This window comes from Puntigrus tetrazona, chromosome 4 (assembly GCF_018831695.1).
Source record: "Puntigrus tetrazona isolate hp1 chromosome 4, ASM1883169v1, whole genome shotgun sequence".
NCBI classification, from domain to species: Eukaryota; Metazoa; Chordata; class Actinopteri; order Cypriniformes; family Cyprinidae; genus Puntigrus; species Puntigrus tetrazona.
Genome location: NC_056702.1, coordinates 4,429,590 through 4,445,173, shown reverse-complemented (window position 1 = coordinate 4,445,173; position 15,584 = coordinate 4,429,590). Strand labels below are relative to the sequence as shown.

The 15,584-nt window shown below is 38.4% G+C and overlaps 1 protein-coding gene across 2 annotated transcripts in view; it reads left to right on the top strand.

Moving 5' to 3' along the window:
* The window catches only part of kcnd2 (potassium voltage-gated channel, Shal-related subfamily, member 2), a 106,885-nt gene extending 94,618 nt beyond the window's left edge, over positions 1-12,267 (top strand). Inside the window, exons 3-7 of one of the 2 annotated variants that reach the window (XM_043237766.1) lie at positions 2,092-2,254; positions 4,813-4,911; positions 6,957-7,052; positions 8,150-8,391; positions 9,545-12,267. In XM_043237766.1, the coding sequence (XP_043093701.1) occupies positions 2,092-2,254; positions 4,813-4,911; positions 6,957-7,052; positions 8,150-8,391; positions 9,545-9,725 (781 nt within the window). In that variant the 3' untranslated portion in view covers positions 9,726-12,267. The remainder of the gene's footprint in view (positions 1-2,091; positions 2,255-4,812; positions 4,912-6,956; positions 7,053-8,149; positions 8,392-9,544) is intronic. The other variant, XM_043237767.1, reaches the window with a different exon arrangement.
* The last annotated feature ends 3,317 nt before the right edge of the window (positions 12,268-15,584 follow it).

Below are 15,584 nucleotides of genomic sequence, written 5' to 3'. Positions count from 1 at the left end.
CAGTATAACTTCATGTATTATAATTTTGATTATTATAATTTCTTGTTATTTTAATTTTCTTGCAAAAGCGACAGTTTTTGCAATTGTGGCATTCTTATAAATGTAACATCACTGTTATAATAGCAATTCTATCTCATGAATTTGACTTTATGTCTCACAAAATGACTAAATAACTAAAATTTTGTAATTGTGACATAATTTATTCTAATCAAATGCAACCGACAGTCATACAGGTTTGAGGATGAGTGAATGAGGACTATTTTCGGATGAACTGTGCCTTTAAGATATTTCCGCTGTTGTTATTCGGTTGTTTTCACACAAATATAAAACTTTAACTACTTAAAATGGAGCACAGTGAATTCCAGATTCACTGAATATGTATGCGTGCTTGCCGGGTAATTCAGAACTCTTTTACATTCAGGTAAGGTGTAGCTAATGTAGTCACAATGCTTTTTGAGGGCAAATAGTCAGACCTGATTCTTCAACAAATGAAAGATTGAGGTCTTGCCTCACGTCGATGGCCTGGAACATTTTATATCACTTCAGATGTTCAAATTCAAGCCAAACCATTGTAATGAAAAATCTGTGATGACAGAAAAAAATACCGTGGCATTTAGACCTATCATGGCGTGGGACTGGATGATAGCGATGTTTGCTATATTTACACGCTACTATGTTCCTTGCTTCTGAGTCACTTCAGATAAAAACACGAGTATATGTAAACGCCCTTTAAAATATACAATGCGTTTGCCAAGCTGCATGTCCAAAAACATGGTAATATCATAATACAAGTTCAAACTGCAACTGGCAGATTTTGGATTGACAAGATCAACCAGGATTGCGTTATCTCCATTCTGTTGTCTAATGACAGATCGTCTCCCGAATGCCAGTGACGAAGTTGGTTTGTCACTCGTTGGCCTGCTTTAAAAAGATGAAGAGGAGGTGGTACAACAGAAGGGGAATGTGTGTTTGTTGGAACCAGAATGAAATCGTGCCAGTACTGTATGTTCCCAAGACAGCATGTTCACATGAACGCCATTTTAGGACGACATTGTGAGAAATATGAGCTCTTTGGATCACTGCGATGGTTATTTTTTAATGTAATTTTATTGTGAGAGTCGGGAAAGTAGGTCAGGGAACTTGATCTCATAGTATGAAACTCAGCCCACACATACATGCAGCTCTTTTCACCACATGCGAACAGTCATTTTTTAACATCAAGTTAAAAGTTTGAGGCTGTTAAGGCTTTATGAGGAAAAAAGCCTGGGGTCAAATGTAGGGGGAAAAAAAAGCTTTTCACAAAATTGGAGAGCGAACATTTGCCCCGTGCTGTATGATTCTCTAGTGCCCCCTAGTGCTGTCATCTGTTTCTTTTCACCAAATTACCTGAGCTGGGAAAAACGAAGATGTGTTTGCTGACAAAAGCAAAAATGAAAAACTTGCTTCTAAAGATCACAAATATTTCTGGGTCAATGACACATCATTTTTTGCCTGGAATTATTATATAAAAACAAAATCCATAATAAAGCAGTGATTTGAATGCATACGTTCTATGAAAAGGCAATTTTGTAAATACAAGATTTTTTTAAAAAGCTGTAAATCTTGAATTAAGACATTTTATAATATAATATGTGGTATAACAGTTTAGTAATATTTTATATAAAAAAATAAGGAAGCACATTTGTTTTAAACGTATTTTAAACATACTTTATTTGCCAGAACTAATTTTGTTGTCATCTGACAATAGAATTAATTAATAAATTAGTTAGTTAGAAAGATCAGATGTTGTAATCTTTAATAATAAAATTCAAAATTGAATTGAAAAAAGGTTTAAAGAATAAAGAAAATGAAGAAAATATAAAAAAATGTATAAGCAGGTATTCATGACAAAAAAAGACCATAATGACACAAACAAATAAATAATAAACAGAACTGATTTTGAACTTCAATCTTCATATGTACGCGTACAGAGAATATATTGGTAATTTTTAATTCATGGTTACACCACTTGAGTTTTTTCCAGAAACATCTTTGTATTTTTTTTATATTTGTTCTGACTTTCTTTGTTCTCTCTCTTTTTTTTATGTGCAGATATGGAGATATGGTTCCTAAGACCATCATGGGGAAGATCTTCGGCTCTATTTGCTCTCTGAGTGGCGTGTTGGTGATCGCTCTTCCAGTTCCTGTCATTGTGTCCAATTTCAGTCGGATCTACCACCAGAGTCAGCGTGCGGAGAAGCGACGTGCCCAAAAGGTACCCTAGACGGGCCGCCCACGACCCCAGCGCGGGTCCATGGCTTCTGATCTCAGAGCTATACAGAGCTGGCCTCAAATGTAGATGTTCTCTTGAAATACAAGCAGGTCCGGCTGTGGCAAAGAGATTAGACCCTGACAGGACCGTGTACAGACAAATACAGAAAAATGATGCTGGGATAGTATTTAATACAACTTGGCACAATGTGCTTGTGACCCAGATGTCTGCACGCTGAGTGGTGTGTGTGTCTCTGTGGTATGTTAACTGCAGGTCTCTGTGGAACCATCATTTCTAGTGCATGCCCAGATCACATCCCGTACTTCAACACAGCAGACAGAAACACAAACACACAGAAACAAGACACACAGGCGGACAAACTCTGAGAACGAGAGTGGGTCAGAGCTGAACAAAAGAGAACATGGCCACATACACGCTGGGAAGTTTTGGGCGGTAGTTGATTCAGTGGTTGACTCAAAAAAGGAAAATTAGCCGACACTTTGCTCATTCTCAGGCCATTTAAGATGTAGATGTTTCTGTATTGAAACAGATTTGGAGAAATTGAGCACTGCATCACTTGCTCTCCAATGGATCCTCTGGAGTGAATGGGTACCGTCAAAATGAGAGTCCAAACACCTGTTAATTGATGAACAGGAGTTGTGTCGATTACCTGAGGACCATTGCAATGTTTTTATCAACTCTCATTCTGACGGCACCCATTCACTGCAGAGGATCCGTTGGTGAGCGAGCGATTTGATTTCTCCAGATCTGCTCGGATGAAGAAACGGGTTCATCTACTGTACGTCTTGGATTGACTTTTTGAGCGAACTATTCCTTTAAAAGTAAATGCCTTCAAATTCATTTCATTGGGTTTGCTCTTATCGTAACTTTGATGTTTGAACAGGCAGCAAGTGGAATGCGATGGTGGAATTAGCATATCCTGATACTTAGCTTCAGGATTATTTAAAAAGAAACGATTCAATTAATTCCGAAACCTCAATTAATCTGATTACTTTAGCAATTAAATTTAAATGTAAGTTTTACAGCCCATCTGCACAGCGACTGCCATTATAATCAATGAAGCTGTCCACAAGCACACGCTACATTTATAGTCCAAGCATTCGCCTGCGGTTTAGACATCTCAATTTATTACGGCAGGAGCGTTGTGACCTGTCATTACATCTGTCATGAGTATTCCTGCTGTAAATCATAATTTCATGTCTGTATGGAAATCAGGAGTCACCTATGAACTTGCGGTAATTGACAGAGTGGATTAAACCTTTTTTTTTATTAGTGAAGGTTAGAAAAATCTGTCTGTGTTTAGTAAACCACACTTGACTGTTTATGCTCATAAGCCATTTAAACTAGTTTTGTACATACTATGCAATTATTTGGTCATCATCGAATTTAATTGTATTTAGCTCCAGTGTGTACGTGGCCAATGAGACCAGGCACAGGAAGAACAGATGCTGTGTTCTGTAGCCTCTCCTCTGGGGGTGATCAGAATACGCAGACGTTGTGACATCACATCATATCTCATTAGATGAGTGTCTTCTCTTAATTTAGCTGTTCGACTCCAGCCAGCCCATGAGAGACACAAACAGTTCAGATATCCCACTCCCCCCTGCATGCGTGCGCACGCACACACACACACACACACACACACACACACAGATAAACAGTACAACCAGTCCACCCAAAAACAACAGTCTGTTTTTTCAGTTAACTAGGGGCTGAGAACGAGAGCAGGAGAGGAAGTAAGAAAGTGTTGTAACAATACCAAAATTTCAGTTTGTCAAAAAATTGTACATATTACATATTTTTGACCATCTTAAAGAGCTGATGTTTTGATATGAAATTAAATAAATTATTTTGAGATATAAAGAGAAAAGCCTGAAAAAATTGAAGTATGGTGTTTTTGCTTGATTTAATTTAATTTATTAATTTATTTTTCTAATAATATATTAGAATGATCAAAATTAATTTAATTAATTTATATTCATTTAAAAATAAGTTTTCTATTATAGTTTTAAATTGTAATTTCTTCCAAATCTGAACTTCCTGCATCGTTACTCTAGTATTCAGTGTTACAGGATCCTTAGAAATCATTCTAACACGTGATTTGGTGCTCAATAGTCATTTTTGAAAACTGAAATAAAATATTTTGTGAAAACTGTAAAGCATTCTTTGATAAATAGAAACTTCAGCATCCTTGCTGAAAAAAATATTTGCCCATTTTATGTTGTTTTGTTTTTATATTATTATTATTATTATTATTATTATTATTATTTATTTTTCCCTTTTATATATAGTGTCAAAATATCAGCTCTTTGCAATATGAACCCGGCTACATTATACAAAGGTTGGTATTGTTACAATTATTTTATTGTAGTATCAGAGTGCTTTCCACGTCCCTTTTAGAGAGGAACACATTGCCATTCTTCATGTCGGACATGAGCATGCAAACCTCCAGTCACGCCACGATCACATTCACACTCACACTGACCACGAGAAGAGGGAAGTGTTAGGCTAAACGCCCGTGTGTTTGTCCACCTGAACAGAAAACCAGGCTTGCTAGAATTCGTGCAGCGAAGAGCGGTGGCGCTAACGCTTATTTGCAGTACAAACGCAATGGGATGCTGGCGGAAGCGGAGGAGGAGGTAACCGTGGAAACCAAGTCGCCGGGGTCTCTCTTAATGGAACGTGACATGACGGGCTGGTGCATGTGGACCCCTCTTCCCCCCTGGCCGTCCGCCTCTCCGCCAGGGGGCCGGGGTCCAGCAGGGCTGCTGTCCCCATTCAACGCTTCCGTGGTGTTCCTCTAACTCTCTCTCTCTATCTTTCGCTCTTTCTCACGCCTAGACCGGGTGCACCGGCACCTCTTCCTGGTGGCTAATCATGAGACAATAATCGTGTGACCTCTTGTCCAATGGCAGTGCGGTGCATGCGGCTTGGCCTTGCGGGGGCCACGGCCATCCGCTCCAGTACCAACGGGGCCCCCCTGTTTTTTACTGCAACCCTTTTCTCCATCTCTCAACTTCTTTGCTTTTGGGTTTTATCTCTTTATTACCTTTTGTATCTTGTCTCCTTGTTGTTTTAACTGCTTTTTCGACAATTACTACTCTTGTGCTCCATGCATTTTTTAACATGCATTTTTGAGTGATTTTCTCACGGCTATCCGGACTAGCCTGTGCTCGCTGTCTATCTCTCTATCTTCATGACATCATCAGAACACATCACATGGAGGAATGAAACTGTCTCAGCTGCATGTCATTGGCCAACATCTAAATGGGAGGCGGGGTTTATTGTGAAGCAGAGACCACGGGACGTGTCGATTGAGTGCCTGTTGAACATGCGCAGGCTCTTGATAAACAACGCCCTAGTCCAGGGGTGTCCCAAAATGCTTCTGAAGGGCCACTATCCTGCAAATTTTAGCTCCAATCCAATACACCTGAACCAGCAAATTAAAGGGTTAGTTCACCCAACAATGAAAACTCTGTTATTAATTAATCATGTCCTTCCAAATCCATAAGACCTTCTTTTATCTTCAGAACACAAATTAATATGTTTAATATCTTTCTGACCCTCCATAGACAGCCAAAAAAAAGCCAGTAAGGACATCTGTAAAGTTCATGTGACATCAGTGGTTCAACTGCAATTTTCTGAAGCAAAGAAAACAAAAATAAAGACATTTGTGGATATTCAACAATTCTCACTCAAAAAGTATTGTAGCTTTGTAAAAATTAAGGTTGAATGCCACGTGGACTCTTTTAACAATGTCCTTACTACCTTTCTGTGCCTAATCTAAGAAAGCTCTTAGATGTTCTGAAGATGAACAAAGGTCTTACTGGTTTGGAACGACATGAGTAATTAATGATAGAATTTGTATTATTTGGCCAAACCTATCCCTTGTTGTAATTGCAAACATGAAGAAGCTTTTACAATTCAACTGTGCCTAAAGTACCTGCAGAGTTTAAATCCAACCTTGATTACACTTATCTAAACAAGTTAATCAAGGTCTTCAGAATTGCTAGAATGTTACAGGCAGAGGAGTTTGATCAAGGTTGGCACTAAGCTCGGCAGAAAAAGTAGAACTTCAGGGCAAAACTGAGATCTCCTGATGTAGAACATACTTTTTTCAATGCAAGTTCAAAACAGCCACCTACTCAGAGAGTATGATTTTGGAGATATCCATGGTCTTGAAGATTACAAGAAAAATCCAGGCAGATATATTGGAGCTAAACGTTTCAGAACATTGGCCCTCCAAAAGCACATTGGGCACTCTTGCTCTAGTCATCTGGTCACTGCGTCATGCTGATTCATTAAGGCTCTAGTGAGTTTGGATACGGTGGCCTTCATGGTTCAAATACAGAAGACGTTTAACTTTTTCACATACTTTTTTCCAACAAATAGCATTTCCTGAATATAAATTCAATAGCCATTTACAGACACAGAATACTCTTGCTCCTGCTGTCCACTGTTTTTGAACCAAGAGCTGTCCGTCAAGGTTGTGATGTTAAGAGAACAGGACGTGGCAGTGACCTAGAGCCTACTGTTGTCACAATGAACTAGCCAAACGTTACTCAAGATCGTCTCAATGTTGCTAGACCATTGTGAGAATTCTGGCTTTGCTGTCTTGTCTTTTCTCTCGGGTTCTTTCTGTGCTGATAAGTTGATAAGCTCTGTTTTCTGTTTCTCCAATAAGGCATCAAAAGAGGCCGGCCAAGCTTTGGTATGTAAGTCCAACCCCACTTTTGAGACCCAGCATCATCATCTTCTGCACTGCTTGGAGAAAACCACGGTAAGAACCTCTGGAGAAAACGTTACACATCACTGGAAGCTGTTCTCAGCAATTTAGCTTTGGCATTACTTAATATTATTGATATACAGGCATCCTAAGAAGCATGCTAAGCATATCTGTAAAAAACATTATGAGGTTCTTCTACAATTTCACAGTTGATTTCTTTAGTACTTTCAGTGGCTACCTTCAGTAGCTTCAGCAGTTACACGTCAGGTGTCAACTGTATTTTGACTGATAGTTCACACAAAAATGAAAATTGTGTTAGCATTTATTCATCTGCGTTTTGGATCACAAAAGGAGAAGTTTGGCAGAATGTCCTATGTGCAAGAACTGCAGAGCTCCAAGAAAAGCATCATAAAAATTTTAAAACAAAAATGCCACGTTTTCTAAAAATAGAGCTGTGCGAGGAGCAGCCCGAGTCATTATTAGCTGCAAAACCTGGCATGATGCGATGACTTATGAACTGATAACATTAAACATGGCTTTTTTTGCCCTAAATTTGAATTAAACTTCATTTGAGAATTCTGTCAGAGGGAAAAAGAAGGTGAAAGTGGACAAAAATTGTATTTTTGTCTGTACCCTTTAACATTAACCAGTGCCAGACTTCTTCTGCACCTCAGTTCTTGTGGGTTTTCCACAAATAAGTGCAGTTTTTCTCTCAAGAGAAATCATTAGTCAGACATGGCATGAAAACGACAGCCACTGTTGTCCCCTGTCAGCTAAACTCATGACAGTCAAGAGAACAGACCGTGACCCGTTCTGGCTTTCCTAGGGCGCTAGACTTTTGAAAGGAAAATTCCTGTGTCCTGCTGAGAATGCAGGACTGTTTGAGAAACAGCAAAAACTTCAGTGAATCTGGATTCGAGAACTCCTCTTACGATTTTTTGACTGGCTTGCATTATTAAAAGCCTAATATTTGTTATAGAGACAAATCTGATTGAGATTTATCATTATTTAAGTTACTGTCAGCGCTTACTGAAACTGAGAATTCTGATTGATTTCTTTAGTAATAAATCATGAAGTATAATGATCATATGATATAGTAATAAAATACTAAATGATTTGCATTCCCTTCTCTCTCTCTCTCTCTCTCATAGAACCATGAGTTTGTAGATGAGCAAACGTATGAGACAAGCTGTATGGAGGTTTCCTTAGCGAAGCCGTCCATGTCCCGTTCCTCCTCACTGTCCTCCTCTCCGCACGGCCTGTCCTCCTGCTGCACACGCAGAAACAAGCGCAAGAGCTTCAACGTCCCCAATTCCAACATGGCCGCCGGCCGCAGGGGCAGCATACAGGAGCTCAGCACCATCCAGATCAGAGAGAGACCGCTGAGCAACAGGTGCTCTCACAGCACTCACGCACACTCACACACACATAAGGAGAAGGAATATGTTGATATATTGGCTGCTGTCTGAATATAGATGAGTCAGAGCTGCGTCTTATTTAGAAGTGTTTATAATACTGCCTATATTAAGAAGGTGAGTTTTTCCAGAGGGCTTTGGTGTAGGGGTTTGTTTAGTGCTTGTAATCTAGAATGTATTTGTAATATTAAGGGTGTAAGGCATAGTATACAATGTGCAGTACAAATAGGGTTGCAAAGGGGTGGAAAATATCTGGTCAATTTCCTGGAATGTTTCTGAAATTTGCTGAAAACTTTCCACCTTTTTGCAGATTTAAGTACGAAGAATGTAGAATGCATGATCAACTATGATTGATCAATTTATAAAACAAAATCTATTAATATACTAAAACATATATAACAATGTTTAATTGTTAAACATGCGTTAAACATGCTCTATAAGAATGAATGTGTGATATAATGGTTCATATGAGTTCATATGCTGTGCAAATGATGTACTCATACATCATACGCACTACACCCTGCATAGTATGCATTATACACCATATGAGTTCTACATTGCATGCACTGCACACTATGCATTACATACTATGCAGTGCATTGTAGTTAGTATCTAAACAAATGTAAGATATTGTGTAATGCATAAAGTTGAGTTGAGCCTAGAATATAGTGATCATATGTTCACATGTTCATAAAATACAATGGGCTGTGCATAAAATCTAGAATGCATGAATATAATTAATTGTGCAATGCATAGTTTGTTTAAAACTAGAGCATATTAGAGCACAAAATTACTATGCATAATTTTTAGTATGAATTTAGTATTAATAATATGTCAAATGCAGCATGTGAAGCATAGAGTGTAATGCATATAGAATGGAGTCCTGTTTAACACGTAGTCTGTACAGTGCAGTGTGTTTTACGCGGGTTCTCTGTATATCTGGGTATTTGGGTTGTTCTCATAGTGATTCATGCTCCTGGAATCCTGTAAAGCTCTGGTTGTGAAACCACCCCCCTCATGCCAGCACACTCTGGGAACGCTATCATGATCCCTCCAACAGCTGGCGGAATTTGCCCATCAGCTGGATTGTATTCTCACCCGCCCTTTCTCTCCCTCTCTTTTCCAACACAGCCGCTCCAGTCTCAATGCCAAGTTTGAGGAGACAGTACCCCTGAATTCGGAAGAGCAGTCCTACATCACTGCCGCTGTCATCAGCATGCCCACCCCGCCCGTGACCACGCCCGAGGGCGGAGACTCGGCCAGCTCGCCCGACTTCTTGCAAAGCAACATTGTCAGGGTGTCGGCGTTATAGACCGTCCGCCGTGACCATTAGCCGTTTTACTTAGCGAGTGGACGCTGGAGCGGAAGGATCGACAGAGCCCCCTAGTGTTGTGGAGGAGGCATTGCAGCAGGATGGGCCATAGCTGGACCTTTTTTTTTTAATCAGCTCCCGCCCAGAGCCCTCCGTCTCTGTGAGCTCCATCAGCTCCACCTCTAGGTCCATACGTCATGTGACTCACGCTGGGGTCCAATAGGCTTTTACTCAACCCATAAAGGAAAACAATGACCATTGTGGTTGTTACAGCTTCTATAATTTTTTCAGTATTGTGAGTCTTTGAATCTGTTGTCTTCAATATGATGGGATCGCCAGATTTTGGGACGAATAAGGAGTGTACCAGCAGGGGCGGGATTTTACAAACTTTTAGACAGCTATACACACACTTTTGATACTTCAAAGTAAAGCTGGGCTCTACTAGAGTGTGCGGTCGGATGCTTTTGCGTGCGTGCGTGTGTGATCGAGTTCGATCTCTTGCATGTTTTGCGTAAGTCTTTGTCTTTTTTTAATTCGGCATGAGCAATAAGGATTGGCTCTTTCTGTCAGAATGTGTGCTTTTTACTTTTGCCTAGTTATAGATCTTTCCAACCCAACAAGTGTGTGAAAACAGCTGTTTTGAGAGATTGCCCTGTTGATACAGGTGATAAATGGAGAAAATCCTGTCTCACACTCTCTCTGTCCCACCCATGTTGCGTTCACTCCTTGCCTGGCCTGATGAGATGTTTGTTATCCTTCTTTTTATTTTTGGTGGCAAAAAGCTAAATGGAAAAGGAAACGCCTTTTGTGTTTTAATATATTTGAAAGTGGAGGCTTGTGGACTTGAGCTCTAATACTAGCCATTCCGTTTTATACTCCAAAGTTTGCGAGCTAACTGTGAAAAGAAAAATAACGTGCTTATTTATTATCTTCGTTAAAATTATTGTGCATGTTGTCGTACACATGGTGAAATGGGCCAGCGTGGACCAGAGCATAGAGCCCGACCAGGACATTTTTTCCGAGTTCTTATTTTTCCGTCCCTCCCTTTAAAGATGTACTTTTATCAGCAAATATTCTATTATTTCCGGATAACGGCATCAAGTTGAGAATCATCCACTCAGATTCCTAGTGCTGTTTTGGAGATTATTATATCATTGTGATCAGCCGAAGACGTTTAGTGTTGAACTTAAAAACGCGAATCTCACAAAGTCACGTTCAGGTTTATTTCAATCCAAAAGCAAAAGAGAGTGAATTATACTTTGCTTGTTTTAAAAATAACGTTAAAAACAGCACTCTGCTCCATGCAAATTCCTATTACCGTAATTTGTTTTAGTTTTTTAGTATTCTCCTTCTCAATGGTTATTTTCGTTACTATAATACAAACAAAAGGCAAATATATAATGCTTCAGAATGATAGTACAAAAAAAATTTGTATTTTGGCATCACAGTAATGACACGTTTTGGGGGGCGTCGTGCTTAATTGTCAAGAAAGTAATGCACAAAATCTGTTTAAAATTTGTATAAGCAAAATATAATTTATTTTGATTTTGGACAGAAATATGTCTGTGAGATTCATCCAAAATGTATTATTATTAATCAAAAAGTGTAAAAAAAAAAAATATCTGCACCTGAAAGATTAAACCTCTCTTCTCTGCCATTTCATGTCTGGATTTAGCAAGAAAATAGTCTATAATGTTGATATTTTTTATACCGATGTCAGTGCAATTTGTGGTGAGGAGCTCTTAATGCGCCTTGCTCAATACACACACACACATACACACACACACACACACACACACACACACACACACACTGCCCTCTTGCTCAATGCCTGCACCCATTCTTGCTTTACCATGTGACTTATGCAACAAGATTCTTTTTGTAAAGATATGCTTTGTATTAAAAGGGTTACCGGGGGAATAGAATCTCACAAATGCATATTTTTAAAACTCAAATGGTGTTGATTATATATTATAAATGTATTTCAGTTGTAAAATACAAAAAAGAAAAGATGAAAACAGAAAACTACGAGAGAGTGTTGCTAGTGCACCTGTGCTGTAAATTTGTTCTTCGGTGTAGTGAAGTTTATTACAGTTTCTTCTTTTCTCCTAATTTCAATGGACAGCAAAATTAATGTCTCACATTTTACTTTCTAAATCAACGACTGCAAAGGCTGGACCATCTGTTTAGGTTTGGATATTTTATTTTATTTTTTCCTGTTTGGAGGACAGGATTGACTGAGTGCATGCGCTCACAGATTCACAAAGAACGTGTCTGTTTTTTGTTTTTTTTTCTTCTTTTTTTTTCGGGATCCACAAGGGACTTTTAGAACAGACTTCCTGTTTGTGCTATAATGTACATTTAAACGACTACCAGGTGATGACGATCCTTTGGAATTTGTTACAGCTTGTGTTATGGACATTAAAATATATGAATTATTGAAAAACAATGAAAAAAATACAAACCAGTTGTTTAGTCCGGTGCAGTGTCTATGAATAAATAGAATTAATTCATTGTCCTATTAAAATACAGATAAAAAAGACAATGGTGTTGTGATCATTTTATTAATCTTAATTCATTATTGAAAGAAGGAAATTCTAATTTAAACTTCAAGAAAAAAAAAATCTGAATTGCAATCCCAAACTTCAGCTGCAACAAATAGAAAAGGTCAAAATTACAGGAATAGCCACTCTGTCAAATATAACGTTGTAAGTTGCAGTTACGAGAAATATCAAGTAGTTGTATCTGACAACATTACTCCATATCATGACTTTTATTTTGCAATTACGTCACAGGCTATTTTAAACTCACTATTATCTTTATCTACCCTTATTTTTATTCAGAAAACAAACTTTAGATGGCCGCATGCTTCCATACAGCATATGAAGTTATTTTAAAGGCCTTCTTTATATTATGTCTGCTAGCTTCGTTAGCATTTACTGCATATGCTAGCATACTGCTAAAACGTAAACAGTACAGTCTGTATCGGTAAATCTTGATTGCGGATACAAATTTTTTAGGTATCATTCACCTAATAGTTAGGTTTAGGGTCCTTACTATAAGTATAAACAATAATCAAAAAGTCAGCAAGCGATTTACTCTCTTCCTTTGCTAGCTGGGCGTCATTTTCTTCAGAGGCCTCTTTCCCATTATGCCGATTTCACACATTTCTCAGCCGACGCGTTTAAAGGGACCGACTTTAATAGAGGCAACGTTCTCAACCTCTATAGGCACTTAGCATGATTACGTTACACATGAGCGTCCTAAATGCGATGACCGTTCACTTCCTCCTTTATACAAGGGAATCAAGGGATGAAGAGGGCCGGAAGGCAAGGGATTGCACCAATTTTTCGAGCTCGTTCAGAACAAGCCAACTGCAGGGCTGTGTTGAGCTCCCAGCAGGCAAGCGATAGTGCTACGCATTAGCATATTTCCCATCACGCCGAGGGTAATTGAGACGTTTGAAGTCGGTTGTAGGAAGAGACCGTATCTGAGAGAAGCGGAAGGAGGGGGACCTCGTCGCACACAGGGGGATATTGAAGTCGGACTTCATACAAGCTGCAGCTGTCTGTTTGCGACCTCGCTATTTTTGCAGAGAGGTGAAAGGTTAATGGTTTTATTTCCCCGTTGACTCGTTTTACTGTACTCCGCGAAAGGAAAGAGGGAGCGAGACCGTCTATATGATAGTACAGCCCGTGCGAAACACTCTGTACATCTGCACCCACGCTAAACAGCGAATGACACAAAGACGACCGATCTCAATTGGTGCCTTTGGCTGGAAAGTATCACGTTTTGACAGCGATTTACCACACACCACCTAACGTGCTATAAGGCTAGCTTTACGCTCTCTGTCAGTCTCTCTCTCTCTCACACAGGAGATGAATAGAGAGTGGGGGGTGTTAGCAACAAGAGAGGAAACAGTATGTCTTTTGTAAGCTTGTATGTAAGCTCCTCTCTGATTCATAAATCAGATCCTGCACCGGCAGTGAGTGGTGGGGGAGAGAGGAAGCTGACAGAAGCATTTCTAGCTCTCCATAAGCTATGTTTGGATTAGCATGCTAACATACTACTCATAATATTTCCTCATAGTTTGCCAAAGTATGCTATATGCAACAGAAAAGTCGCTGGAAGCAAGTTGGAATTCATTTGTTGGCTAAAGCTAACTTGCTAATGCTATTTTATAGAATGCTCAAAATGGTTTGCTAAAATTAATCCTGCTTTCGAGAGCAGCTGGTAAACTCATGTGCGTTTGTTATTTTTGACATCCGGCATTTATCCGACAAAATTATTATATTGTGAGCATTAAACCTAGATTCTTACATTGGAATTCGCAATAATTAAACATAGAATTTTCATTGTGCGTGGTATTCATTTATTTATGATATCACAAGTATTTTGCAGCAAAACGCAAAGCATAAAATTTATTAATTTTAAACCATTTTCTACAGACTTGATTTTTGCCCACTGATCTCTTCATATAATTATGCAGATGAGTGTTTCTGTTTCAAATTGAGATTCAATATTGCATTCTATACTTTTGAGTTTCAGAACTTGCAATTACTATATTTATGACTTTTCACTTTTCACTCAGCAATTTCTAATAGATAAAATTAAGCCCCTGCCACATTTTAAATCAGATTATAGAAGCATGTGCCACAAATACTGTTCAATTGAAAAAAAAAAAAAAAAATATATATATATATATATATATATATATATATATATATATATATATATATATATATATATATAAAACCTTCATAAGAAATTCATGATGCTGCATGAAGTATTTAGTGTTGCAATGACAACTATGAAGACAACAGTACAGTACACTATTCTAGTGTTCTATTCAAGCATAGCTTGTGTCTTTTTCCATGTGTCTGCTTCCTCCTTTTTTCTGTGCTCTACCCATTGAGATGTTTTATTCATTGCTTTACATCTGTTAAAATTCATGAAGCAGGCCAGAGCTAAATCCCTTCGCTTTCCCTCGGCCAAGGATGTCTCCCATCAAGTCCAGAGGGGGGCCAAAAATTCCACCCGTGTTTCCACCCAGTAGCACTTAAGCGTGACACCTCTGGAATGCTCACACTTACAAAAAGAGCGCTCTGCAGAAAATCAGGTTGATTTAGCGAAAGTGAACTGCGCTGTAAGAAACCAGGCTCCGCAGCGTGCCTCTGTTGTTTAAAATGCAGCGTTATGGTTGTTGCTAGGCATGAAATTGGTGAATTATCTGTCAGATACACGTTAGTGGAATGTGCTGGACCTTGCAGCGTTATGACAAATGTTTGGCCACTCATAAGGAATTTTAGGCACAATAGAATGGTTATTTGGAAATGTTATGAAGCATGAAATCATAATTGACTGTTTTTTACTTTCTTAATGCACGCGTGAGGCCGTATCTTGAGTGATTCATCAGTACACATTATTTCAATGTGAAAAAATAAGACTAAAATTTTTTTTAATTCCCTGTTAATATATTATGTTAAGAAATGGCCTGTTAATACATTAATATATATTATAAATGTCCATTTCTTTTGATTACTTAATTGAAAACATTGAAACAACTCAATACGCAGTATATATTAAAATGTTACAATACAATACATATTCATATAACAACCGTCCATGATAAAAATCTCTACTTTTCAGCGTCTTTAAAAATCTTTACTTTTCTCTACAACACGTTATGTTGGCTGAAATGTGAATTGGCTATGAACAAACACACACAGGTTTGGAATAACACCATCTTGACGTGTTTAATGCACTGTGATTCACATGCAAGAAGTTTCTCAATCTTTAACCCTATTATAACCTATTTTATGTGCAGACTATTACTGCATAGAAAATTATTACTACTTT